The sequence below is a fragment of the Sycon ciliatum genome, chromosome 3 (genome assembly GCF_964019385.1).
Source record: "Sycon ciliatum chromosome 3, ocSycCili1.1, whole genome shotgun sequence".
Lineage (NCBI taxonomy): Eukaryota > Metazoa > Porifera > Calcarea > Leucosolenida > Sycettidae > Sycon > Sycon ciliatum.
The window spans coordinates 45,422,343-45,449,530 of record NC_088645.1 but is presented as its reverse complement, the minus strand read 5'-3'; the positions used below and the strand labels follow the sequence as shown (position 1 = coordinate 45,449,530).

At 46.4% G+C, this 27,188-nt stretch overlaps 1 protein-coding gene across 1 annotated transcript in view; it reads left to right on the top strand.

The window, feature by feature from the left end:
- LOC135812320 (serine/threonine-protein phosphatase 6 regulatory ankyrin repeat subunit A-like) overlaps positions 1-27,121 on the top strand; it is a 52,726-nt gene extending 25,605 nt beyond the window's left edge. Inside the window, exons 9-18 of the mRNA XM_065325697.1 lie at positions 1,220-1,321; positions 1,910-2,011; positions 3,007-3,108; positions 4,104-4,205; positions 5,862-5,963; positions 10,743-10,844; positions 16,005-16,100; positions 20,895-20,993; positions 21,670-21,771; positions 26,162-27,121. Of these exons, the coding sequence (XP_065181769.1) occupies positions 1,220-1,321; positions 1,910-2,011; positions 3,007-3,108; positions 4,104-4,205; positions 5,862-5,963; positions 10,743-10,844; positions 16,005-16,100; positions 20,895-20,993; positions 21,670-21,771; positions 26,162-26,344 (1,092 nt within the window). The 3' untranslated portion in view covers positions 26,345-27,121. The remainder of the gene's footprint in view (positions 1-1,219; positions 1,322-1,909; positions 2,012-3,006; positions 3,109-4,103; positions 4,206-5,861; positions 5,964-10,742; positions 10,845-16,004; positions 16,101-20,894; positions 20,994-21,669; positions 21,772-26,161) is intronic.
- Positions 27,122-27,188: the final 67 nt, after the last annotated feature.

Genomic DNA, 27,188 nt, shown 5'->3' with positions numbered 1-27,188 from the left:
TATGCGTGCTGCGCCTTTCTCCCCGGCTGTATGCAGCCACTGGTGGTGGAGGCTGGTAAGGAGGTCGGCTGCACTATGACCATGGCGAAATCCAAACTGTCTGGTGGAGAAGACGTTGTTCGACTCGAGGAAATTTGTGATTGTTCTGTTGATGATTGTCTCCATCACCTTGGACAGAATACACAAGAGCGAAACTGGACGGTAATTGGAGGGTAGAGACTTTGATTTCCGTTTGAATATAGGGACTATGTTGGCAATCTTCCATGTCTTGGGCTGTATCCCAGTTTGGAAGCATTGGGTAAACAGTATGGAAAGCGGTTGCGCCAGTTCAGCAGAGCAGGCTTTCAACACTCGTGCCGGTATCCTATCCGGCCCGGTTGCCTTTGATGGGTTGAGCTGGCGAAGGGTGCGTTCAACAGCAGCGACGCGGAAACGGACGTCCGAAAGAGCCTGGTCAGTTCGAGGTCTGACATATGGGAATGGGGCGGACAGGTCATCTTGTGCGAGACTGCATTTGCTTGCAAAATAGCGGGCCATGCATTCTGCTTTGTCTGCGCTGGCTGTGTACGTCCATCGGGATCACGTAATGTAGGAACAGATTGACTACGCCCATTGCCAGAGGCACGCTTGACGGTGCGCCACCAGTCACTGGGTGGCAGCTGCTTTGAGGTCATTTTCTGTCTCAGTTTTGCCATGAAAGCACTCTTGGCAGTTTTGAGACAGGCAATCGTTGAGAGCCGTGCATCTTGGTAGGCTGACTGCCGATCTTGATGAGTGTACGGTGATGGCAGACTCTTCCATAACGTCACATTCCAGTCTTTCATGTGTAAATGAGGTGCAGCTCAAACACAGGTCATCAGTTAGGTGCTGGTCAAGTGGATGATGCCCAGCATGCAATATTCGATTTGTGTAGCTCACCATGTAAACTTACAAAATCCACAATTCTTTGATTTAAAACGATCTCCCTGTTTTTATGAAGACGAGTGTGAGCTTTATAGATGTGTTTCCCCACAGTGATTTGATACTTGGTATGGATCACCTAGATTGATGGGAGCCTCTTTGAAAGATATCTTGGCTACTCCCTGAAGAGAATGTTGGATATTTTATTCACATCTAGAACATTCGAATATTGAAGCAGTATGTTTGTTTCAGTGCTACTAGTGTGGTATTGAAATCTTTTCTGATCCTGAACTTATTTGCTTTTGTTCATAACCTTCAGTGTCAAAGGACACCTCTACATTATGCTGCGGAGAATGGCTTTGTTAGCCGAGGTATGGAGCTGTTGCTATCCAGCGGTGTAGACCCAAACGCAAGGGATGAAGTAAGTTGACTGATTCAGTAACCAGTGCAATGAAGTGCAGGCATACGACATTGTGTTGTGGAGGTGTTCTATTCTTGATTCACATTACATGACATGTATACCACAAGATCTGCCTGTACATTATCTAATGTAGTGTAATGAGTGTACGGTGATAGCAGACTCTTCCATAACGTCACATTCCTGTCTTTCATGTTAAAATGAGGTGCAGCTCAAACACAGGTCATCAGTTAGGTGCTGGTCAAGTGAATGATGTACAGAATGCAATATTCGATTTGTGTAGCTCACCATGTAAACTTACAAAATCCACAATTCTTTGATTTAAAACGATCTCGCTGCTTATATCAAGACGAGTGAGGGCTTAAAAGATGTGTTTCCCCACAGTGATTTGATACTTGGCATAGAGAAACTAGATTGATGGGAGCCTCTTTGAAAGAGATCTTGGCTACTCCCTGAAGAGAATCTTTTGCTATTTCATTCACATCTAGAATGTTCGAATATTGAAGCAGTATGTTTGTTTCAGTGCTACTAGTGTGGTGTTGTTCATCTTTTCTGATCCTGAACTTATTTGCTTTTGTTCACAACCTTCAGTGTCAAAAGACGCCTCTACATTATGCTGCGCAGCGTGGCTTTGATAGCCGAGGTATGGAGCTGTTGCTATCCAGCGGTGTAGACCCAAACGCAAGGGATGAAGTAAGTTGACTGATTCAGTAACCAGTGCAATGAAGTGCAGGCATACAACATTGTGTTGTGGAGGTGTTCTATTCTTGATTCACAATACATGACATGTATACCACAAGATCTGCCTGTACATTATCTAATGTAGTGTAATGAGTGTACGGTGATAGCAGACTCTTCCATAACATCACATTCCAGTCTTTCATGTGAAAATGAGGTGCATCTCAAACTCAGGTCATCAGTTAAAGTAATAAAAAAAAAGGAAATTATCGTATCCGTTCCCGAAGGGAACTCACGACGGCCGCTAAGGTGCTGGTCAAGTCAAGTGGTCAAGTGGATGATGTACAGCTTGCAATATTTGATTAGTGTAGCTCACCACATGTAAGGCCGAGTAAAAAAAATTACTAGATGATCGTCCTTTTTTTTGGAAAAATCGGGGAGGGCGGGAGGATTTTATTTTTATTTTTTTACTTTTTACCCTCTCATGCACACAGTGTACACAACAACATCAAGGTTTTTTTTCTCTTTTTTTCTTTTTTTTTCTTTTTTTCTTTTTCTTTCTTCAGCAGATTGATACTGACGTTGTGATATACTAGTAGTATGTGGTCCATATAGTAAAACTCACGATTTAAAAAATAAAATATTTCTTGGGGCGCTGACAAAAACTGGGGCGGACGGGGACGATCATCTAGCTTTTTTTTTTACTTGGCCTAAACTTACAAAATCCACAATTCTTTGCTTTAAAGCGATCTCTCTGCTTATATCAAGACGAGTGAGAGCTTAAAAGATGTGTTTCCCCACAGTGATTTGATACTTGGCATGGAGAACCTAGCTAGATGGGAGCCTCTTTGGAAGAGATCTTGGCTACTCCCTGAAGAGAATCTTTTGCTATTTCATTCACATCTAGAATGTTCGAATATTGAAGCAGTATGTTTGTTTCAGTGCTACTAGTGTGGTGTTGTTCATCTTTTCTGATCCTGAACTTATTTGCTTTTGTTCACAACCTTCAGTGTCAAAAGACGCCTCTACATTATGCTGCGCAGCGTGGCTTTGATAGCCGAGGTATGGAGCTGTTGCTATCCAGCGGTGTAGACCCAAACGCAAGGGATGAAGTAAGTTGACTGATTCAGTAACCAGTGCAATGAAGTGCAGGCATACAACATTGTGTTGTGGAGGTGTTCTATTCTTGATTCACAATACATGACATGTATACCACAAGATCTGCCTGTACATTATCTAATGTAGTGTAATGAGTGTACGGTGATAGCAGACTCTTCCATAACATCACATTCCAGTCTTTCATGTGAAAATGAGGTGCATCTCAAACTCAGGTCATCAGTTAAAGTAATAAAAAAAAAGGAAATTATCGTATCCGTTCCCGAAGGGAACTCACGACGGCCGCTAAGGTGCTGGTCAAGTCAAGTGGTCAAGTGGATGATGTACAGCTTGCAATATTTGATTAGTGTAGCTCACCACATGTAAGGCCGAGTAAAAAAAATTACTAGATGATCGTCCTTTTTTTTGGAAAAATCGGGGAGGGCGGGAGGATTTTATTTTTATTTTTTTACTTTTTACCCTCTCATGCACACAGTGTACACAACAACATCAAGGTTTTTTTTCTCTTTTTTTCTTTTTTTTTCTTTTTTTCTTTTTCTTTCTTCAGCAGATTGATACTGACGTTGTGATATACTAGTAGTATGTGGTCCATATAGTAAAACTCACGATTTAAAAAATAAAATATTTCTTGGGGCGCTGACAAAAACTGGGGCGGACGGGGACGATCATCTAGCTTTTTTTTTTACTTGGCCTAAACTTACAAAATCCACAATTCTTTGCTTTAAAGCGATCTCTCTGCTTATATCAAGACGAGTGAGAGCTTAAAAGATGTGTTTCCCCACAGTGATTTGATACTTGGCATGGAGAACCTAGCTAGATGGGAGCCTCTTTGGAAGAGATCTTGGCTACTCCCTGAAGAGAATCTTTTGCTATTTCATTCACATCTAGAATGTTCGAATATTGAAGCAGTATGTTTGTTTCAGTGCTACTAGTGTGGTGTTGTTCATCTTTTCTGATCCTGAACTTATTTGCTTTTGTTCACAACCTTCAGTGTCAAAAGACGCCTCTACATTATGCTGCGCAGCGTGGCTTTGATAGCCGAGGTATGGAGCTGTTGCTATCCAGCGGTGTAGACCCAAACGCAAGGGATGAAGTAAGTTGACTGATTCAGTAACCAGTGCAATGAAGTGCAGGCATACAACATTGTGTTGTGGAGGTGTTCTATTCTTGATTCACAATACATGACATGTATACCACAAGATCTGCCTGTACATTATCTAATGTAGTGTAATGAGTGTACGGTGATAGCAGACTCTTCCATAACATCACATTCCAGTCTTTCATGTGAAAATGAGGTGCATCTCAAACTCAGGTCATCAGTTAAAGTAATAAAAAAAAAAGGAAATTATCGTATCCGTTCCCGAAGGGAACTCACGACGGCCGCTAAGGTGCTGGTCAAGTCAAGTGGTCAAGTGGATGATGTACAGCTTGCAATATTTGATTAGTGTAGCTCACCACATGTAAGGCCGAGTAAAAAAAATTACTAGATGATCGTCCTTTTTTTTGGAAAAATCGGGGAGGGCGGGAGGATTTTATTTTTATTTTTTTACTTTTTACCCTCTCATGCACACAGTGTACACAACAACATCAAGGTTTTTTTTCTCTTTTTTTCTTTTTTTTTCTTTTTTTCTTTTTCTTTCTTCAGCAGATTGATACTGACATTGTGATATACTAGTAGTATGTGGTCCATATAGTAAAACTCACGATTTAAAAAATAAAATATTTCTTGGGGCGCTGACAAAAACTGGGGCGGACGGGGACGATCATCTAGCTTTTTTTTTTACTTGGCCTAAACTTACAAAATCCACAATTCTTTGCTTTAAAGCGATCTCTCTGCTTATATCAAGACGAGTGAGAGCTTAAAAGATGTGTTTCCCCACAGTGATTTGATACTTGGCATGGAGAACCTAGCTAGATGGGAGCCTCTTTGGAAGAGATCTTGGCTACTCCCTGAAGAGAATGTTTGTTAATCCTTTTATATCTAAAACATACGATTATTAAAGCAATTTGTTTGTTTCAGAGCTACTAGTATGGTTGTGTATATCTTTTCTGATCCTGAACTTTCCGTACTCGCGTGATTAGTGCCCCTGAGGCAATGTTTTTTCAATGTCCATCACAAATGGGGTACAATTCAAGAGAGGGCACTATTCAAGAGAGGGCACTATTCAAGAGAGTGCACTATTCAAGAGAGGGCACTATTCAAGAGAGTGCACTATTCAAGAGAGTACACTATTCAGGAGAGGGCACTATGTTTTCAGTTCTGGTACATTTACCCCATCAAGCATAAAAAAAAACAAAGAAAGCAAAGAATAACAGACCCGGAAGTTTACTGTAAACTATCACGACTCAGCCGCAACAAGAACTGCGATTTGATCCTGAAATCACCAGTGCAAGGAGATGGACAAGTAACGTTACATTAGCAAACGAATACCAAACTTGCACATGCGCTGTGTCACATGCGCTGGGTTACAAACCCCGGCCGGGGGGGGGGGGGGGGTGGGGCACTATTCAAGAGAGGGCACTATTCAAGAGAGGGCACTACTCAAGAGAGGGCACTATTCAGGAGAGGGCACTATGCAGGAGAGGGCTCTATTCAAGATAGGGCACTATTCAAGTGAGGCCACTATTCAAGAGAGGGCACTATTCAAGAGAGGGCACTATTCAAGAGAGGGCACTATTCAGGAGAGGGCTCTAATCGCGTGAGTACGGTATGTGTATGTTATCGATTTCATTTGTTCACAACCTTCAGTGTCAAAAGACACCTCTACATTATGCTGCGGCGCGTTGTTGGAAGTCCGATAGTGTGCAGCTGTTGCTATCCAGCGGTGCAGACCCAAACGCAAGGGATCAGGTAAGTTGACTGTTTCAGTAACCAGTGCAATGAAGTGCAGGCATACAACATTGTGTTGTGGAGGTGTTCTATTCTTGATTCACATTACATGACATGTATACCACAATACCTGCCTGTACATTATCTAATGTACACAAAGGCACACAATGAAAACCTTGGCAAATTAATTCCGTTGTGACTCAGAGTTTCATGGCTGAACCAATCATCAGACAACGATAATGGAATAGGAGACAGCGCTGGTATATCTAAGTGGAGAGAGGTGTGATAATACGATAGCGAGAGGAGTAATCGCGTAAATGTATACAGGGATTGGCTATTTCAGAGGCAGATGCTGTAGGCGCAGGTCTAGCACTAACAAGTACGCGCTTAATCTCGCTCACACACCACACACACACACACATACTAACACGCACACACATAGTAACACCCACACACATACACACATACACGCTCACACTAACACACACACACACACACACACACATACACCCACCCACAGCACCCTAACTTGCACACGGGCGCACGCACACACAGACACCCACCCACCCACAACACCCTAACTCGCACACGCACAAACACACGCACACACGCATATACACACACCTATAGACACATGTCCACACGCATACACAGGCATCTGCGTTCGTATGACAAATCTAAGCGCTCACAAACTCCTGCAATCACGCGTCAAAAAACCCGCAGCGGTCATAGCTGTCTATGTAATGGGGGTGGCCAGCAGAAACTTGCGCTGGTGAGGGCATTTAGATACCAGCTCACTTCTCTTGTTTAGGGAGGTAGCTTTTGAAGCTTTTAGGATGTGGAACTTTTCAGTTAAGCATAGGCCACACTTCTTGCTGATGTTACTGCATGAAGGTGCTCTATCCTTGATCTCCCATCTGATGTCGAATCCGCGGTTCTCGTTTTTCAGATCCCAGATGTGCTTGGACAACTTAGTCGATGCGGCGTACTTTTCATTTCGGAAGTCCGAAGTGTGTTTGTTGTAGCGCTGCTTGAATGTGGTAGCTGTCATGCCGACGTAGGTCTTAACTTCGTTGGATGCTACATGCGCCTCGTAAACGACGTCGGAAGACTGGCAGTCACCGTTGAGGGGGCACGACGCCTTGACCCGACAATTGCATGGCACAACTGGCGGTCGCGAGTGAAGTTTTGCAGCATTGTGCCCTTTGATAATCGACGCTACGTTCTTCATACAGCTGTAGCTTACTTTTGTTGTGTTCTTGTTAAACACCTTGTGTAGCGCCGACCCTTCAGGGAAGTGTTTCTTGACGAGGTATAGAAACTTTGCGCCAACGTTGGTTTTGACCGTGGTACTGTACGGCGGGTTAAACCAGATGACGTCGCGGCTGCGCCCTTTCTTCGCTTTTTTCTTCTTGTTGCTCGGTTCATCCTTGTATGTCATGGTTTTCGGGTGGCCACTTAAGGCCAGTGGGTCCTCGTATAACGTTTTAGCATCGTTGAACACTTCCTCATTGCATGAGATACGTTGCAGCCTCTTGTTGATGCCAATGGGTATTTGTCTCAGCACCTGCGGTGGGTGACAGGACCTCCCATCGACGTACAGGGGTGTACTATTCGGTTTCCTGTATGGTTGGAATGTTCCAGTGGCGAGATTCAGGGTCACATCCAAGTAGTCGACGATCTTCTTGTTGGTTTCGATTGTTATTTTAAGCCGTGTGCTTGGAATATCTGTATGATCTGTTTGCGCGTGCGGTCGGCATCATGACCCGTGGCGTCCTTCATTATCGCTAGTCCGTCGTCACGGTAAAGACCCACGTACTGGTTGCCCAGGAGTGGACGGAGTTTGCTGAGGATTAAAGCCCCAACAAGCTCGCAGGCTTCTGCGCCGTCGTACGACCCCATTGTTACGTCGAATGACCCGTCCTTCTCCTTCTTCATCCATGCTTTGCCGCCGTCGAAAAACAATGACTTCCGTGCGTGCAGTATCGTCTCAATGTCCTTCTTGGACATTGGAACGTGCGTCCCGGCGTACGACAGGGCATCCAGTAGAAGGTCTTTCGTTATGCTGGGGTAAAACTCGACGATGTCGAACACGACGAAGGTGTACCGCGGCTTGTCTTCAATGCCCTTGAACCACTCAATGACCGCTTGCATGTTCTGCCACAGATTCTCACATACGCTGCTCCGCATGGGGCCGATAACACCATCCAGTATGGATTTGCTTACGACGCCTATTTCGAACTTGGCAGGGTTAATCAGCCTGCATTGCAGCTTGTCATGGAAGTCGGCTTTATGATCCTTTAATGTGACGAATGCTTGTGCCTTGCCCAGGCATTCCATTCGGTCATCCAGGTGCAGATCGGCAGCTATATCGCGGGCTTCGGCATTAATCGCTGTGTAGTCGGTGCCTGGGGCGAGTTTGTACTGCTTCGTCACGTTGTCATGTAGCAGCTTTTCATACTGCGGGACTGATACTCGGTACAAGTTTCTTGTCTTGTCCGCTGGTACCACTATATCATCACACTCTTTGATCTTCTTCACATCGTTCTTCATCTGCTCTTGAAGCTGGTTAGAAACCCGGCGGAACGTAATATGCTCAACCATATTATACATTGCGTTCTCGAATGCCTTGAGTTCTTCAATCTGGGGTGGGCAGTTCACGGTTTTGAAGCCGTACGTCTTCTTGGCGCTATCTTCGTTGGCGCCTTTCAGGGTGAAGAGAGCTTTCCAACGCATTCGTTTTATGACCTCCTCGACTCGCCTCAGGAGGCTCTTGGTGTATTCCTTCTCCGAGGGCGCTGGGATGTTCTTGAGACGCGTGATTGCAGGAGTTTGTGAGCGCTTAGATTTGTCATACGAACGCAGATGCCTGTGTATGCGTGTGGACATGTGTCTATAGGTGTGTGTATATGCGTGTGTGCGTGTGTTTGTGCGTGTGCGAGTTAGGGTGTTGTGGGTGGGTGGGTGTCTGTGTGTGCGTGCGCCCGTGTGCAAGTTAGGGTGTTGTGGGTGGGTGTATGTGTGTGTGTGTGTTAGTGTGTGCGTGTATGTGTGTATGTGTGTGGGTGTTACTATGTGTGTGCGTGTTAGTATGTGTGTGTGTGTGTGTGGTGTGTGAGCGAGATTAAGCGCGTACTTGTTAGTGCTAGACCTGCGCCTACTGCATCTGCCTCTGAAATAGCCAATCCCTGTATACATTCACTCGATTACTCCTCTCGCTATCGTATTATCACACCTCTCTCCACTTAGATATACCAGCGCTGTCTCCTATTCCATTATCGTTGTCTGATGATTGGTTCAGCCATGAAACTCTAAGTCACAACAGAATTAATTTGCCAAGGTTTTCATTGTGTGCCTTTGTGTACACCGCTCTGCCTGAATCAGGCATTGAGCACTCTTGCAGAACCAAAGCATATTGCCCCTGTACATTATCTAATGTAGTGTAATGAGTGTACGGTGATGGCAGACTCTTCCATAACATCACATTCCTGTCTTTCATGTGAAAATGAGGTGCAGCTCAAACGCAGGTCATCAGTTAGGCGCTGGTCAAGTGGATAATGCCCAGCATGCAATATTCGATTAGTGTAGCTCACCATATGTAAACTTACAAAATACACAATTCCTTGTGTTATGACGATCTCTCTGTTTTTATTAGTGCTGAAACGATAACAGTTTTTTCCTTAGTGGCTTAGCTGATACCATAACGATCGGCTTATCGGCTAAACGATTATTATTGTAACTACATCAGTACAATCATGTACATTCTGTGAATTTCCAAAATATTACGAGTGCAACATCGCCAACGACGGAAAGCGGGCGCATAGATCCGATGATCCCGCAAATAGTCCGTCAGCTGTTCGGACTGACCAGACGAATACCGACAAGACAGAGGCACCTCACTGGTTGCAACCCCAGAGCTGATGGTGCCCTTCGCCCGTGACTTCGCTGACTTCAACGATCGAGTCAGAGAAGCCGGCCAGGGGTGCAGATCGGCGGATTTTGACGGATGAGCTGACTTAAGGCACACCAACAAGTAACTAGTTGCTTTTCCTGTCTATGCTCAAAATAGACCCAGACGCCAGGCCTAGCTCGTCGTCGAGCAAACTGGTTCGGGAACCGTCGACAGAACGGAAAACATGAAACTGAAGACCACTTTACTGTCTTTAGCTCAAGACTACTCGCACGTGGAGGGAACTCCAGCCCCTGCAGCTAGTGTAGATTCATACTGAGCCTGCCCGTCCTGCATGCTGTATGTAAGAAAAGTAGTCAGCTCAAAAGACGGCGACGTAGCGGTGATCGCGTCGATGTTACTCAGATCGCGCTTGTACTTTACACGTACATCGATGTTGCAAGTGTACAGTCATGTACATATTCGTGTCGTACTCGCAACACTTTCGATGCATGCACGCTTTGTGCGACCCCCGAAAGAGGGAAATATCGTACCGAGCGTAAGTTCCATTCTACTCGTTTAGCCGATAAAATTGAAATAACCGTTCGATCTATTTCTTATCGAGTAAGGAGTAAACGATATAATCTTTTCAGCACTAGAACTTTTTATCAAGACGAGTGTGAGCTGAAAAGAAGCGTTTCCCCACAGTGATTTGATACTTGGCATGGAGAAACTAGATTGATGGGAGCCTCTTTGAAAGATATCTTGGCTACTCCCTGAAGAGAATGTTTGTTATTTTATTCACATCTAGAACATTCGAATATTGAAGCAGTATGTTTGTTTCAGCTACTAGTGTGGTATTCAAATCTTTTCTGATCTTGAACTTATTTGCTTTTGTTCACAACCTTCAGTGGCGAAAGACGCCTCTACATTATGCTGCGAAGAGTGACAAGTCGGGCAGAATGGTGGAGCTGATGCTATCCAGCGGTGCAGACCCAAACGCAAGGGATGAGGTAAGCTGACTGTTTCAGTAATCAGTGCAATGATGTGCAGGCATACAACATTGTGTTGTGGAGGTGTTCTATTCTTGATTCACATTACATGACATGTATACCACAAGATCTGCCTGTACATTAACTAATGTAGTGTAATGAGTGTACGGTGATGGCAGACTCTTCCATAACGTCACATTCCAGTCTTTCATGTGAAAATGAGGTGCAGCTCAAACGCAGGTCATCAGTTAGGTGCTTGTCAAGTGGATGATGCCCAGCATGAAATTGAGATTAGTATAGCTCACCATATGTAAACTTACAAAATACACAATTTGAAAGAGATCTTGGCTACTCCCTGAAGAGAATGTTTTGTTATTTCATTCACATCTAGAATATTCGATTAGTGTAGCTTACCATGTAAACTGACAAAATCCACAATTCTTTGTTTTAACCCTATAACGCCTATAGGACGGATATATCCGCCAGACTGTACAGTGCATGCTGAGGTGACTTCAAACTTTCGTCATTCAGTCAATCCTTGTTCGAATTCAACAAACGAAAGGTCTAATCGTATCAGAAAAGCCTCAGCTGTCGGCTCAAAAAAACCCGAAGACGATCCGAGGTCATAGCGCAGAGTTACGACACTCGAACGAAATTCGCGTGGGCAAGTCGGCTCGCGCGGCGTAAAATTTGAAACGCCAGCAAGGGATTTTCCCTGACTCGCTGGCGACGCGTGCACGACTGGCATACGTCATTTTCAAGCTGCATTTTGAAGGTCTCTCCTGCAAAAAAATTGACCGTTCTGCGATCGATATTGTTGAAATGGCGGAGAATTTAGTACCGCGCTCGCAGGTCTGGCATTGGAGCGCTCGGATCGCGCTGCGGCGTTACTCCTACGACTCTATCAATTGCGAACTGGGTATGGCTGTGTTCGTCTTGGAGAGAGCTTTCCATAGAGCCCGAGATTGTTGGAATACTCCAAAGGATATCGAAATTACAGTCAGATGAAAATGTGAGTTTGTGAATTTCATGCGTCTCCTGAAATAATTTAGGCTCTAAAGGGTTAAAACGATCTCCCTGTTTTTATCAAGACGAGTGTGAGCTTTATAGATGTGTTTCCCCACAGTGATTTGATACTTGGTATGGAGAAACTAGATTGATGGGAGCTTCTTTGAAAGGAATCTTGGCTACTCCCTGAAGAGAATGTTGGTTATTTCAGTAGTGAGGTTTTGCATTCCGAAATTCGGCAAAAAGATTCGGTACGCGGGAGCGAGGTCGAAAATGCACACGAAGATTCGGCGTGTTTGTTCGGAAAAAGCTCACTTTGCCGAATATATTTTTCGGATGCATTTTCTTGTAGAAGAGCGCTATAGCTATAGCGCGTGATTTATTCAAAGACGTTTATTATCTCGGCATCGCTTGGCAGGCGTCTTTGGCGACATAGCATCGTCAGCTACCTCTGATTGCTCCTCTCCACTGCCTGTCTACTCTCTTTCGACTGGAGTGTCCTCACCGTCATCTGTGTGGCTGAAAAGACTATGGCGACACGCATAAAATTTGACTTGGCCATGAAGTTGGTTATTCTGAGGCGACTGATGAGGCAGGTTTGGCCCTCGACTCTTCGGGCGATCAAAGTTCGTTGGAATCAGCAAGAAAAGGAGCACAGGACAGGACGTTGCTGATGCTGGGGCTCACGAAATGAAAACACATCATTTTCGTTCTTGGGCGCTCCGTTCTTTGGCGCTCCGTACTTGGGCGCTCCGTTCTTGCGCGCTCCGTTCTTGGGCGCTCCGTCCTTCGGCGCTCCGTCCTTCGGCGCTCCGTCCTTCGGCGCTCCGTCCTTCGGCGCTCCGTCCTTCGGCGCTCCGACCTTCGGCGCTTCATCCTTCGGCGCTCCGTCCTTCGGCGCTCCGTCCTTGGGCGCTACGTCCTTGGGCGCTCCGTTCTTGGGCGCTCCAGTCTTGGGCGCTCCGTACTTGAGCGCTCCGTTCTTGGGCGCTCCGTTCTTGGGCGCTCCGGTCTTGGGCGCTCCATACTTGGGCGCTCCGTTCTTGGGCGCTCCGTACTTGGGCGCTCCGTTCTTGGGCGCTCCGTACTTGGGCCCTCCGTTCTTGGGCGCTCGTTCTTGGGCGCTCCGTTCTTGGGCGCACCGTTCTTGGGCGCCCCGTCCTCCGGCGCTCCGTCCTCCGGCGCTCCGTCCTTCGGCGGTCCGTCCTTCGGCGCTCCGTCCTTCGGCGCTCCGTCCTTCGGCGCTCCGTCCTTCGGCGCTCCGTCCTTCGGCGCTCCGTCCTTCGGCGCTCCGTCCTTCGACGATCCGTCCTTCGGCGCTCCGTCCTTCGGCGATCCGTCCTTCGGCGCTCCGCCCTTCGGCGCTCCGCCCTTCGGCGCTCCGCCCTTCGGCGCTCCGCCCTTCGGCGCTCCGTCCTTCGGCGCTCCGTCCTTCGGCGCTCCGTCCTTCGGCGCTTCGTCCTTCGGCGCTCCGTCCTTCGGCGCTCCGTCCTTCGGAGCTCCGTCCTTCGGCGCTCCGTCCTTCGGCGCTCCGTCCGCTCCGTTCTTCGGCGCTCCGTCCTTCGCCGCTCCGTTCTTCGCCGCTCCATCCTTTGGCGCTCCGTCCTTCGGCGCTCCGTCCTTCGGCGCTCCGTTCTTCGGCGCTCCGTTCTTCGGCGCTCCGTCCTTCGGCGCTCCGTCCTTCGGCGCTCCGTCCTTCGGCGCTCCGTCCTTCGGCGCTCCGTTCTTCGGCGCTCCGTCCTTCGGCGCTCCGTCCTTCGGCGCTCCGTCCTTCGGCGCTCCGTCCTTCGGCGCTCCGTCCTTCGGCGCTCCGTTCTTCGGCGCTCCGTCCTTCGGCGCTCCGTTCTTCGGCGCCGGACAGTACTGTATGGCCAATTCCATTTGCTCGCAACCTTCATTGTCAAAAGACGCCTCTACATCATGCTGCGCAGAGTGGCTGGGGTGTCAGAAGGGTGGAGCTGTTGCTATCCAGCGGTGCAGACCCAAACGCAAGGGATGAGGCAAGTTGACTGTTTCAGTAAGCAGTGCAATGAAGTTCAGGCATACAACATTGTGTTGTGGAGGTGTTCTATTCTTGATTCACATTACATGACATGTATAGCACAAGATCTGCCTGTACATTATCTAATGTATTGTAATGAGTGTACAGTGATGGCAGACTCTTCCATAACGTCACATTCCAGTCTTTCATGTGAAAATGAGGTGCATCTCAAACTCAGGTCATCAGTTAGGTGCTGGTCAAGTGGATGATGTACAGCTTGCAATATTCGATTAGTGTAGCTCACCACATGTAAACTTACAAAATCCACAATTCTTTGATTTAAAGCGATCTCTCTGCTTATATCAAGACGAGTGAGAGCTTAAAAGATGTGTTTCCCCACAGTGATTTGATACTTGGCATGGAGAACCTAGCTAGATGGGAGCCTCTTTGGAAGAGATCTTGGCTACTCCCTGAAGAGAATGTTTGTTAATCCTTTTATATTTAAAACATACGATAATTAAAGCATTTTGTTTGTTTCAGTGCTACTAGTATGGTTTTTTATATATCTTTTCTGATCCTGAACTTTCCGTACTCGCGTGATTAGTGCCCCTGAGGCAATGTTTTTTCAACGTTCTTCACAAATGGGGTACTATTCAAGAGAGGGCACTATTCAAGAGAGGGCACAATTCAAGAGAGGGCACTATTCAAGAGAGGGCACTCTTCAAGAGAGGGCACTATTCAAGAGAGTGCACTATTCAAGAGAGGGCACTATTCAAGAGAGGGCACAATTCAAGAGAGGGCACTATTCAAGAGAGGGCACTATTCAAGAGAGGGCACTATTCAAGAGAGGGCACTATTCAAGAGAGTGCACTATTCAAGAGAGTACACTATTCAGGAGAGGGCACTATGTTTTCAGTTCTGGTACATTTTCCCCATCAAGCATAAAAAACAAACAAAGAAAGCAAAGAATAACAGACCCGGAAGTTTACTGTAAACTATCACGACTCAGCCGCAACAAGAACTGCGATTTGATCCTGAAATCACCAGTGCAAGGAGATGGACAAGTAACGTTACATTAGCAAACGAATACCAAACTTGCACATGCGCTGTGTCACATGCGCTGGGTTACAAACCCCGGCCGGGGGGGGGGGGTGGGGCACTATTCAAGAGAGGGCACTATTCAAGAGAGGGCACTACTCAAGAGAGGGCACTATTCAGGAGAGGGCACTATTCAGGAGAGGGCTCTATTCAAGAGAGGGCACTATTCAAGTGAGGCCACTATTCAAGAGAGGGCACTATTCAAGAGAGGGCACTATTCAAGAGAGGGCACTATTCAGGAGAGGGCACTATTCAAGAGAGGGCACTATTCAAGAGAGGGCACTATTCAAGAGAGGGCACTATTCAGGAGAGGGCTCTAATCGCGTTAGTACGGTATCATGGCCAGCAATCGAGGACATCTGAGAGTTGTAATTTTTGTACTCCTCCGAGGTGTGGTTTTTGGCGTGCTGGGCCAAGCACAAGGAAGCCAACTGCAAAAAGAACTGCAGAAAATGGTTGTTGTTTGATCCTTTGGTGTAATCTTTGTTTCTAGTCGAAGCTAGTTGCTGTTTGGAGCAGAAACGCTGAAATTGACTATTTTCTGCATGTACTCATACTTGTACTCATGTACTCAGGCATGCAGTCTCACTCGTATTTTAGCTCTTTTTCTGGAATGGATGCTGCTCTGCGCCCCTTGGTGAACCTGCGCTCGTGGAGCAGCTGAAAAGGACCACTGGTATGTCTGCTTCCTGGTTTGAAAGTGGAGAGTCGACTTTTGTGCCTTGAAAAAGGAGTAGAGAGCGATAAACGTGCGTCTGTGGCTTATTTTTGAGTGCTCCTCGTACATTTTTGATCGTGATAGAAATTCTCAGACCAAAGTCACACCAAAGTCAGCGCGATGATGGCCGTACAGTTTTCTTGTGGATGTTTTAGTTGTTTCATCTCGTATCTATGTCAGTATCGTGATGGTGAAGTGGAGAGGGTGATTTTCTTCCTCTAGGCTTCGTTCGGCCGACTTTGCTTCGTCCTCGTTGAAAAGTGATCCTGAAAAAAAGATCGATTCGCAAAATTATGTTGATTTTCAATGTACGTGGTGACATGCGATTGCTGGCTATGTGTGTATGTTATCGATTTCATTTGTTCACAACCTTCAGTGTCAACAGACACCTCTACATTATGCTGCTTGTTGGAAGTCCGAAAGTGTGGAGCTGTTGCTATCCAGCGGTGCAGACCCAAACGCAAGGAATCAGGTAAGCTGACTGTTTCAGTAAGCAGTGCAATGAAGTGCAGGCATACAACATTGTGTTGTGGAGGTGTTCTATTCTTGATTCACATTACATGACATGTATACCACAATACCTGCCTGTACATTATCTAATGTACACAAAGGCACACAATGAAAACCTTGGCAAATTAATTCCGTTGTGACTCAGAGTTTCATGGCTGAACCAATCATCAGACAACGATAATGGAATAGGAGACAGCGCTGGTATATCTAAGTGGAGAGAGGTGTGATAATGCGATAGCGAGAGGAGTAATCGCGTAAATGTATACAGGGACAGGCTATTTCAGAGGCAGATGCTGTAGGCGCAGGTCTACCACTAACAAGTACGCGCTTAATCTCGCTCACACACCACACACACACACACACACACACACACACACACATACTAACACGCACGCACATAGTAACACCCACACACATACACACATACACGCTCACACTAACACACACACACACACACACATACACCCACCCACAGCACCCTAACTTGCACACGGGCGCACGCACACACAGACACCCACCCACCCACAACACCCTAACTCGCACACGCACAAACACACGCACACACGCATATACACACACCTATAGACACATGTCCACACGCATACACAGGCATCTGCGTTCGTATGACAAATCTAAGCGCTCACAAACTCCTGCAATCACGCGTCAAAAAACCCGCAGCGGTCATAGCTGTCTATGTAATAGGGGTGGCCAGCAGAAACTTGCGCTGGTGAGGGCATTTAGATACCAGCTCACTTCTCTTGTTTAGGGAGGTAGCTTTTGAAGCTTTCAGGATGTGGAACTTTTCGGTTAAGCATAGGCCACACTTCTTGCTGATGTTACTGCATGAAGGTGCTCTATCCTTGATCTCCCATCTGATGTCGAATCCGCGGTTCTCGTTTTTCAGATCCCAGATGTGCTTGGACAACTTAGTCGATGCGGCGTACTTTTCATTTCGGAAGTCCGAAGTGTGTTTGTTGTAGCGCTGCTTGAATGTGGTAGCTGTCATGCCGACGTAGGTCTTAACTTCGTTGGATGCTACATGCGCCTCGTAAACGACGTCGGAAGACTGGCAGTCACCGTTGAGGGGGCACGACGCCTTGACCCGACAATTGCATGGCACAACTGGCGGTCGCGAGTGAAGTTTTGCAGCATTGTGCCCTTTGATAATCGACGCTACGTTCTTCATACAGCTGTAGCTTACTTTTGTTGTGTTCTTGTTAAACACCTTGTGTAGCGCCGACCCTTCAGGGAAGTGTTTCTTGACGAGGTATAGAAACTTTGCGCCAACGTTGGTTTTGACCGTGGTACTGTACGGCGGGTTAAACCAGATGACGTCGCGGCTGCGCCCTTTCTTCGCTTTTTTCTTCTTGCTGCTCGGTTCATCCTTGTATGTCATGGTTTTCGGGTGGCCACTTAAGGCCAGTGCGTCCTTGTATAACGTTTTAGCATCGTTGAACACTTCCTCATTGCATGAGATACGTTGCAGCCTCTTGTTGATGCCAATGGGTATTTGTCTCAGCACCTGCGGTGGGTGACAGGACCGCACATCGACGTACAGGGGTGTACTATTCGGTTTCCTGTATGGTTGGAATGTTCCAGTGGCGAGATTCAGGGTCACATCCAAGTAGTCGACGATCTTCTTGTTGGTTTCGATTGTTATTTTTAAGCCGTGTGCTTGGAATATCTGTATGATCTGTTTGCGCGTGCGGTCGGCATCATGACCCGTGGCGTCCTTCATTATCGCTAGTCCGTCGTCACGGTAAAGACCCACGCACTGGTTGCCCAGGAGTGGACGGAGTTTGCTGAGGATTAAAGCCCCAACAAGCTCGCAGGCTTCTGCGCCGTCGTACGACCCCATTGTTACGTCGAATGACCCGTCCTTCTCCTTCTTCATCCATGCTTTGCCGCCGTCGAAAAACAATGAATTACGTGCGTGCAGTATCGTCTCAATGTCCTTCTTGGACATTGGAGCGTGCGTCCCGGCGTACGACAGGGCATCCAGCAGAAGGTCTTTCGTTATGCTGGGGTAAAACTCGACGATGTCGAACACGACGAAGGTGTACCGCGGCTTGTCTTCAATGCCCTTGAACCACTCAATGACCGCTTGCATGTTCTGCCACAGATTCTCACATACGCTGCTCCGCATGGGGCCGATAACACCATCCAGTATGGATTTGCTTACGACGCCTATTTCGAACTTGGCAGGGTTAATCAGCCTGCATTGCAGCTTGTCATGGAAGTCGGCTTTATGATCCTTTAATGTGACGAATGCTTGTGCCTTGCCCAGACATTCCATTCGGTCATCCAGGTGCAGATCGGCAGCTATATCGCGGGCTTCGGCATTAATCGTTGTGTAGTCGGTGCCTGGGGCGAGTTTGTACTGCTTCGTCACGTTGTCATGTAGCAGCTTTTCATACTGCGGGACTGATACTCGGTACAAGTTTCTTGTCTTGTCCGCTGGTACCACTATATCATCACACTCTCTGATCTTCTTCACGTCGTTCTTCATCTGCTCTTGAAGCTGGTTAGAAGCCCGGCGGAACGTAATATGCTCAACCATATTATACATTGCGTTCTCGAATGCCTTGAGTTCTTCAATCTGGGGTGGGCAGTTCACGGTTTTGAAGCCGTACGTCTTCTTGGCGCTATCTTCGTTGGCGCCTTTCAGGGTGAAGAGAGCTTTCCAACGCATTCGTTTTATGACCTCCTCGACTCGCCTCAGGAGGCTCTTGGTGTATTCCTTCTCCGAGGGCGCTGGGATGTTCTTGAGGCGCGTGATTGCAGGAGTTTGTGAGCGCTTAGATTTGTCATACGAACACAGATGCCTGTGTATGCGTGTGGACATGTGTCTATAGGTGTGTGTATATGCGTGTGTGCGTGTGTTTGTGCGTGTGCGAGTTAGGGTGTTGTGGGTGGGTGGGTGTCTGTGTGTGCGTGCGCCCGTGTGCAAGTTAGGGTGTTGTGGGTGGGTGTATGTGTGTGTGTGTGTTAATGTGAGCGTGTATGTGTGTATGTGTGTGGGTGTTACTATGTGTGTGCGTGTTAGTATGTGTGTGTGTGTGTGGTGTGTGAGCGAGATTAAGCGCGTACTTGTTAGTGCTAGACCTGCGCCTACTGCATCTGCCTCTAAAATAGCCTGTCCCTGTATACATTCACGCGATTACTCCTCTCGCTATCGTATTATCACACCTCTCTCCACTTAGATATACCAGCGCTGTCTCCTATTCCATTATCGTTGTCTGATGATTGGTTCAGCCATGAAACTCTAAGTCACAACGGAATTAATTTGCCAAGGTTTTCATTGTGTGCCTTTGTGTACACCGCTCTGCCTGAATCAGGCATTGAGCACTCTTGCAGAACCAAAGCATATTGCCCCTGTACATTATCTAATGTAGTGTAATGAGTGTATGGTGATGGCGGACTCTTCCATAACGTCACATTCCAGTCTTTCATATGAAAATGAGGTGCAGCTCAAACGCAGGTCATCAGTTAGGCGCTGGTCAAGTGGATAATGCCCAGCATGCAATATTCGATTAGTATAGCTCACCGAATGTAAACTTACAAAATACACGATGCCTTGTTTAATAAAGATCTCTCTGTTTTTATTAGTGCTGAAACGATAACAGTTTTTTCCTTAATGGGTCAGCTGATACCATAACGATCGGCTTATCAGCTAAACGATTATTATTGTAACTACATCAGTACAATCATGTACATTCTGTGAATTTCCAAAATATTACGAGTGCAACATCGCCAACGACGGAAAGCGGGCGCATAGATCCGATGATCCCGCAAATAGTCCGTCAGCTGTTCGGACTGACCAAACGAATACAGACAAGACAGAGGCACCTCACTGGTTGCAACCCCAGAGCTGATGGTGCCCTTCGCCCGTGACTTCGCTGACTCCGACGATGAAGTCAGAGAAGCCGGCCAGGGGTGCAGATCGGCGGATTTCGACCGATGAGCTCACTTGAGGCGCACCAACAAGTAACTAGTTGCTTTTCCTGTCTATGCTCAAAATAGACCCAGACGCCAGGCGTAGCTCGTCGTCGAGCAAACTGATTCGGGAACCGTCGACAGAACGGAAAACATGAAACTGAAGACCACTTTACTGTCTTTAGCTCAAGACTACTCGCACGTGGAGGGAACTCCAGCCCCTGCAGCTAGTGTAGATTCATACTGAGCCTGCCCGTCCTGCATGCTGTATGTAAGAAAAGTAGTCAGCTCAAAAGACGGCGACGTAGCGGTGATCGCGTCGATGTTACTCAGATCGCGCTTGTACTTTACACGTACATCGATGTTGCAAGTGTACAGTCATGTACATATTCGTGTCGTACTCGCAACACTTTCGATGCATGCACGCTTTGTGCGACTCCCAAAAGGGGGGAAATCCCGTACCGAGCGCAAGTACCATTCTACTCGTTTAGCCGATAAAATCGAAATAACCGTTCGATCTATTTCTTATCGAGTAAGTAAGGAGTAAACGATATAATCGTTTCAGCACTAGAACTTTTTATCAAGACAAGTGTGAGCTGAAAAGAAGCGTTTACCCACAGTGATTTTATACTTGGCATGGAGAAACTAGATTGATGGGAGCCTCTTTGAAAGAGATCTTGGCTACTCCCTGAAGAGAATGTTTTGTTATTTCATTCACGGCTAGAATGTTCGAATATTGAAGCAGTATGTTTGTTTCAGCTACTAGCGTGATATTTTTTTAATCTGTACTGAACTTATTTGCTTTGTCCACAACGTTCAGTATCAAAAGACGCCCCTACATTATGCTGCGAGGAGTGGCGGGGCCAGAAGTGTGGAGCTGTTGCTATCCAGCAGTGCAGAACCAAACGCAAGGGATGAGGTAAGTTGACTGTTTCAGTAAGCAGTGCAATGAAGTGCAGGCATATGGCATTGTTGTGGAGGTGTTCTATTCTTGATTCACATTACATGACATGTATACCACAATATCTGCTCGTACATTATCTAATGTGTTACCTTGATATCATTCCCCTGACTGCCACCACCTCGATTGCTTTCGTCTAGTATCTGCACCGAATCTGTGCCGAGCGTGGTTTCCTTCCACCTTGGTTACAGACAATTGTCCTGAGTTTGCCAGCGAAGCTTTCACTGAGTTCTGCACAGCAAACGACATCACCCACCGCACTTCCAGCCCACGGTAGCCTTAGTTGATTGGCAAAGCTGAACGTGTTGGAGCTTGTTGAGCTGGTTTCCGATGATTCGGTAACACTGTCAGAACGACCACTCAGTAACAATTGGGGCCAAACGGTGCTATTTACAGTCAAAAGACATTTGATAAGGAGACCACCTGTACATATCGACCACATCCCTTGAGCAGTCGGCTTAGATGCTACCAGATCATGCTGTGGGCTTTTGCGCCAAGGCATTGCAGCCCTTTCCCACCCTCTTTTGTTTGTCCACGAATAAAATTATCGTTGGGGTTGTATTGCATCATTTACAGCTGCTTTAAAGGACACTCCAAGAGTAGCACTGTTTCTTTTCTGTATGTTTCTTCACAGAATGGTGAGAAGCCACTACAAGCTGCTGCTAAATCTGGACACTTAATAGGCTGCATTATCCTTGTGCGATTCGGAGCTGATGTTGATGCGTCCATATCTCAGGTTAGGGCGTTGCTGCATTGAAGACCATGCTCTTTAAAGGGGAAGTTAAGGCAAAAATTAAAATTTCACCAGTTGTAGTCTTCGGGGTGCTGAGTCGAATGGTCTTGGTCCGAGAAAGCTGGGACGCTCCCTTCCTACTTGAATCCCAATCGAACTCGCGCACTTCCACCGAAACTGGGTGACTGCGCCCTACTAGATGGGGTTTTGTATTCAAAATGCCACTAAAAGCGCCATTTCGTTCTTATTAAAGCACGGATGACCGCGATTGGCCCATATGTTGTAGTCTTTTGGACGCTGAGTCGACTGGTTTTGGTCCGAAAAGGCTGCGATGCAGCGTTCCTCCTGTATTCCCAATCGAACATGGTTGAACAAGCGGTCACGTGCTCCTGCGTACACCAGTCAGCTGGTCACTGTGCCTGCAGGGTACAACTCACTAGCCTGTTTGACCTTTTTTGGGTGCAGTCCTGTCACTCGAGTTGAACTCGAGTTGAACCTTGGTGTGAAAGTTGTCGCCTGCTGGCGTGGTGACCAGGTGATTTGGGCACCCAGGAGCACGTGACCGCTTGTTCAACCATGTTCGATTGGGAATAAAGGAGGAACGCTGCATCGCAGCCTTTTCGGACCAAAACCAGTCGACTCAGCGTCCAAAAGACTACAACATATGGGCCAATCGTGGTCATCCGTGCTTTTATAAGAACGAAATGGCGCTTTTAGTGACATTTTGCATACAAATCCCCATCTAGTAGGGCGCAGTCACCCAGTTTCGGTGGGAGTGCGCGAGTTCGATTGGGATTCAAGTAGGAAGGGAGCGTCTCAGCTTTCTCGGACCAAGACCATTCGACTCAGCACCCCGAAGACTACAACTGGTGAAATTTTAATTTTTGCCTTAACTTCCCCTTTAAGATGACCCATCAACAAACACGTGACTTCAATTTTCTTTACTCAGGTCGTGTAATGATGCCACTATTGTCGGTTACCTTTTGTCAGAGTCTGACAGACGATCATACGCAAGGAAAGCATACGATTCCAAAAACAGTGGAGGATGCATATCTGTATCTTAGTCCACTTGTCACTCCATATTATTGTAGCCGACACTTCAAATTTTGAAAGAAGTGCAGTGAAATCATCACCCTTGCCCTGAACGGGTGGAGGAAAGTGTCCTATTTCAGACTCGTCGGTACCGAGTGGAACGCTTTAGAATAAACAGCTTGCACACACAAGTTCTGGCATTGACCACTGCCACAAAGTCGCCAACCCAGGCGAACCACTGGACTTCACGAACGACCCAGCGATATTCCAATCTAAGGTGGGTATCACCTTATCCAGAAGTACTCCGGGGTTTCAGTAAAGAATAGAGGAAAGTGGCCCGGACATTCTGTGAGCTATGCTCAAAGCACTACGCTCGTTGGAGAGTGATTCATAGCCCCAGTCTTTCCTTTTCAATAGAACCAGTCGAGTTGCCCAAAAATATTGAAAGTTTTAAACACATTCGTTGATGGGTATGGATTATAAGGTGCCGAATGTGGAGTGACCCCAACCGAAACTTTGATGCAAATTCTCCTGTTGACGTCGCCTCTTAAAGCAATAGAAACAGCATTAAGCTAAGGGTCGGCCGGGTTGGCAAGCTGATGGTAATTTAGGCGAAAACACCAAGTGGCTGTGTATTGTGTTTTGAGTTCTCAATGACAAAAATGCTTCGGCCTGCATGCATGCTTAGGAAAAAATCAAAGGCGTTTTGCTCTTCGAATTGCATGCATGCTTACAAAAGAGGGCAATAGCACATGACGTGACTTTAAGTCGTGACAGCCATTGAAACACAAACTGGTCAAACAGCTTTAACTTTTAAAAAATCACTGAGAACATAAGCTATGTGCGCCAACTAGCTGAAGTCAGTCAGTGAGTGCCGGCACGGGCATCATACGCGGCACAACCAGTACGACCCTGGTCGTACCACTTTTCGTCCAGGATGGTCTGCCCTATTCGTCAGGCGAAATTACTGGTCAGCCGGCGACACGCATTTTTCACAAAAATTTGCGTTTCACCTGCTGGGAGATTATGCATGTACTCGAGTCTCATCCTGAGCACGTTTTTTCGTCTTTTTTTCAGCTCCGTATTGCTGTATTTTTCATTGCAAAGCCGTCCTCAATTGTTGTGTTCGTTGTTCAAACGAAGTGGACATTCAATCATGAATGATGAAGGCAGAGGACATAGGAGCCTGATTGGAGTTTCTCGTGGCATAGGACGGCCACACAGAGACACTTTGGGATTTTCTGAATATAAAATACCGTACGCACGATGCTGAGATCAATTTGTGCGATATCAAATTGTTTGTGACCTACCACATCGAGCAGAACGGGATCCAAACACAAGTTTACCGACGGTTAGGCTGCCGATCTGACTGGACAAATGATCCCTGGCTTCACCAGACACCAGAAGTCGGACACCATGTCCTTTGCCGCGACGTCCATCTCCAAAAAGAACTCCATCTTCGTCGTGAAAAGGCTTGAAATACTCAATATTCAACCGAGATTCGCGGACTTGCGCTTTCTCGGATCGATTAATTTCCTGTTGGAACAGTTGCAGGGCAGCTTCCCGCCACTGTTTCAACAGGCGATGGCTCCAAAGCATGCCTGGAACAAGCCATATCAAGGTTGCAAGCCACCCCTCTCAGCAAAAAATTCGAAGAAATTCGAAATTTCAATGATGGAAAACATACTTTGAAGAGAATTTCAAAAAGTATATTTCGCGGAGCGATCGCTCAACCCACGTCATTCAAACTTTGCAGGATGGTTCAGACGTACATGCTAGGCATGAAACCACAGGCGATGATGCCATAGCTGACACACAGAGTAACACACACAGCAGATTCGTGTGCACAGACACTAAATTAGTGGACGTCGTCATCTTCTTCCCGCTGATCTCGAATGTACTATGACGTGCTATTTCGCCTGACTCCTCCAAAAGAGCAACTTGAGAGTGCTAAAACGTGCCCTGTTGGCCGAAAATGCTTTTCAATGCATCGTTTACGACACATTCAAGTATGGGGCAGCTCTTTTAAAAGGGCTAACCTTTTGGATGGAGGAGATCACAAACTTTTCAGTTGGCCTACTTTTCAGGGGGCCCAAGTGAATGAAATTCCATCTCTGGCGAGCGAAATTGAAAATTTTGAAATTGCCCATCCATGTGTAATACGCGACCGAGTGGTAAGGCAAACTGGTTCAGTCTCTCACGACTCAAAGCACAAGTAGTAGTCTCAGGTAATAATATTGCACGAAAAGACAAACGTAAGTAACACAGAACTAAGTAGTTAGACAGAAAAACAAAACTGAAACGGAAGGGAAGACTAAACAACAACAACAACAACAACAACAACAACTGGACTGGGAAACTGAAAGACGGATCCATAATAAGAGATGAAGTCCAGCTACAGCTCCCAGCGCTAGCTAGCGATCTATAAATGAAAGCAAGGGATCTGATGGTGTCAGCAATGCATAGGGCAATACGTATCTATTATTGCACGATTAAAGAGGTCAATATATGAAATATAGAACGAGTAAAAGACCGAGGTCCCCCGAGGTCTTTTACGAGGTCTATATTTCATATATTGACCGATTATGAGGGCAATAATAGATTTATCACGACATAGCATACCTAAAACTGTTTTTGCTTTGCTATAGGAAGAAAGGAATACTATTGTAATAGTATAATAGTATGTATATATGCCGTTTACATTGGACATTACTTCTGTGTAAACCGAAGTTTTCAGTTGTCTCTTGTAGTATGTTCCCCAATTTCTTTGACTGAGAATCTGACAGTTTGGGTTCAAATCCCAGCATTTGGCTTCAGATTTTTCTTCTTTCAGTTCTGATTTTTTTCTAAGTTGAGGAAAAAGTTCTAAGTCCTCGGGCTAAGTGGTCAATAATAAGTGGTCAATATGAGCGGTCAATATATGCTGATATTTGACCGCTTAGAGATCACAAGCTTCTGTGGGGGTCAATAATAAGAGAGTGATAAATAGTAATACATAGTGATTTGTGTAGGAGGCTACTAGGAGCAAGTCCGTCTACTACACCATGCTTGCGTGCAACGCTTTGCGAATGCCTGGAAAACCAGAAAAACCAGCTGGGCTTCGAAGGGTTAATTTTGCACTGTACTGTCGAAGTGTTCATGTCCATGTCGATTGTGAATTTGTATGTAGCTTGTGTCATTTGCGACATACGTTTGTTGTTCTCTTCGCATGAATAAATGTGCAGTTTAAAATGTTGTTCTGGTCCTCTTTGATGTCCGCCTTTTTTAATCCTTTTTCGGTTGCGACTGCTTGCAATATTAAAAATATGTGCTTATCACTGTGACTCGTATTCTCTGCTTTTTAATGGTTTGTCACCAACAGTATCTTCATCCAAGGCTGCAGACGGTCGACGTGGTGCGATTGGTTTCTGATGCTGATTATGTACATGCTGTGCTTGATGTAAGTACTAATTCTAGTACAAGCGTATCTCTCCTAACTGGACCTCCAGGTTACAGCTCCTTTGGTCTACTGGGCTGTTTTGTTAGTTTACCAGGGAAACAGTAAAACTCTATGTCATTAAGGGGCCGTTTACGTGACAAAAAAAACTAGGGCTTATTCAACCCTAGGCTTACGATAAGCCCACCTTGATTTGTCACCCAGGCGTCTTAGGTTGCGGTCACACTGCACACTTTTCAGGCATTCGGCTGAAGACGCGCGGAAAATGTCTGCCTTTTCCATGGTGACGGCTGAATTCTGCAGCTTTTCAGCCAAAAGCGATCCGGCTGAATTTCACAGGACGCATTCAGCCGCAGAATCTTGACCATGCTTCTCAATTGAGTTTCGATCGATCGTCCAATTCTCAGCTGGACTGTCTTTCTCCCGTGGTGTTTTCACGTCCTTTTTGTTGTCCGTGCCTCTTTTGGAACATGTGCTGGCACGGACAACACTTTTGTCGTCTAGCCACGTGAAGGCGAAGTATACCCCCTCTCGCGACCGTGCTACACAGCAGACGACCAACCTGTTTGTTGGAGAGAATACTTTGTTCTTTTTCTGTGGAGACGACTTGACAACTGACTCCGAATGACAACTAACAAAATTTATGGCAGCTGACAAGGGAATAATATCCAGGAAAATGGTGCACTCATCAGCACGAAAGGTACACGGGTCAGCGATACAATGCCGTCCCAATGGGGACTAGGGCAGGAAGAGTGTACAAAGCGGGTAACTAAAATCAGGGGCGTCGGAAGGTATTTTAGTGTGGTACGGTTAGCCATCTGAGGTACAATTTACTCGTGGGGGAGGGGTTGCTGACCTGAAATTTTTGGAAATTTAGATCCTATATCAGTGTATTTTATTGATTCACGGGGCACTGGGGCAAATAGTGGTACGGTCAATACCGTAGTGACAG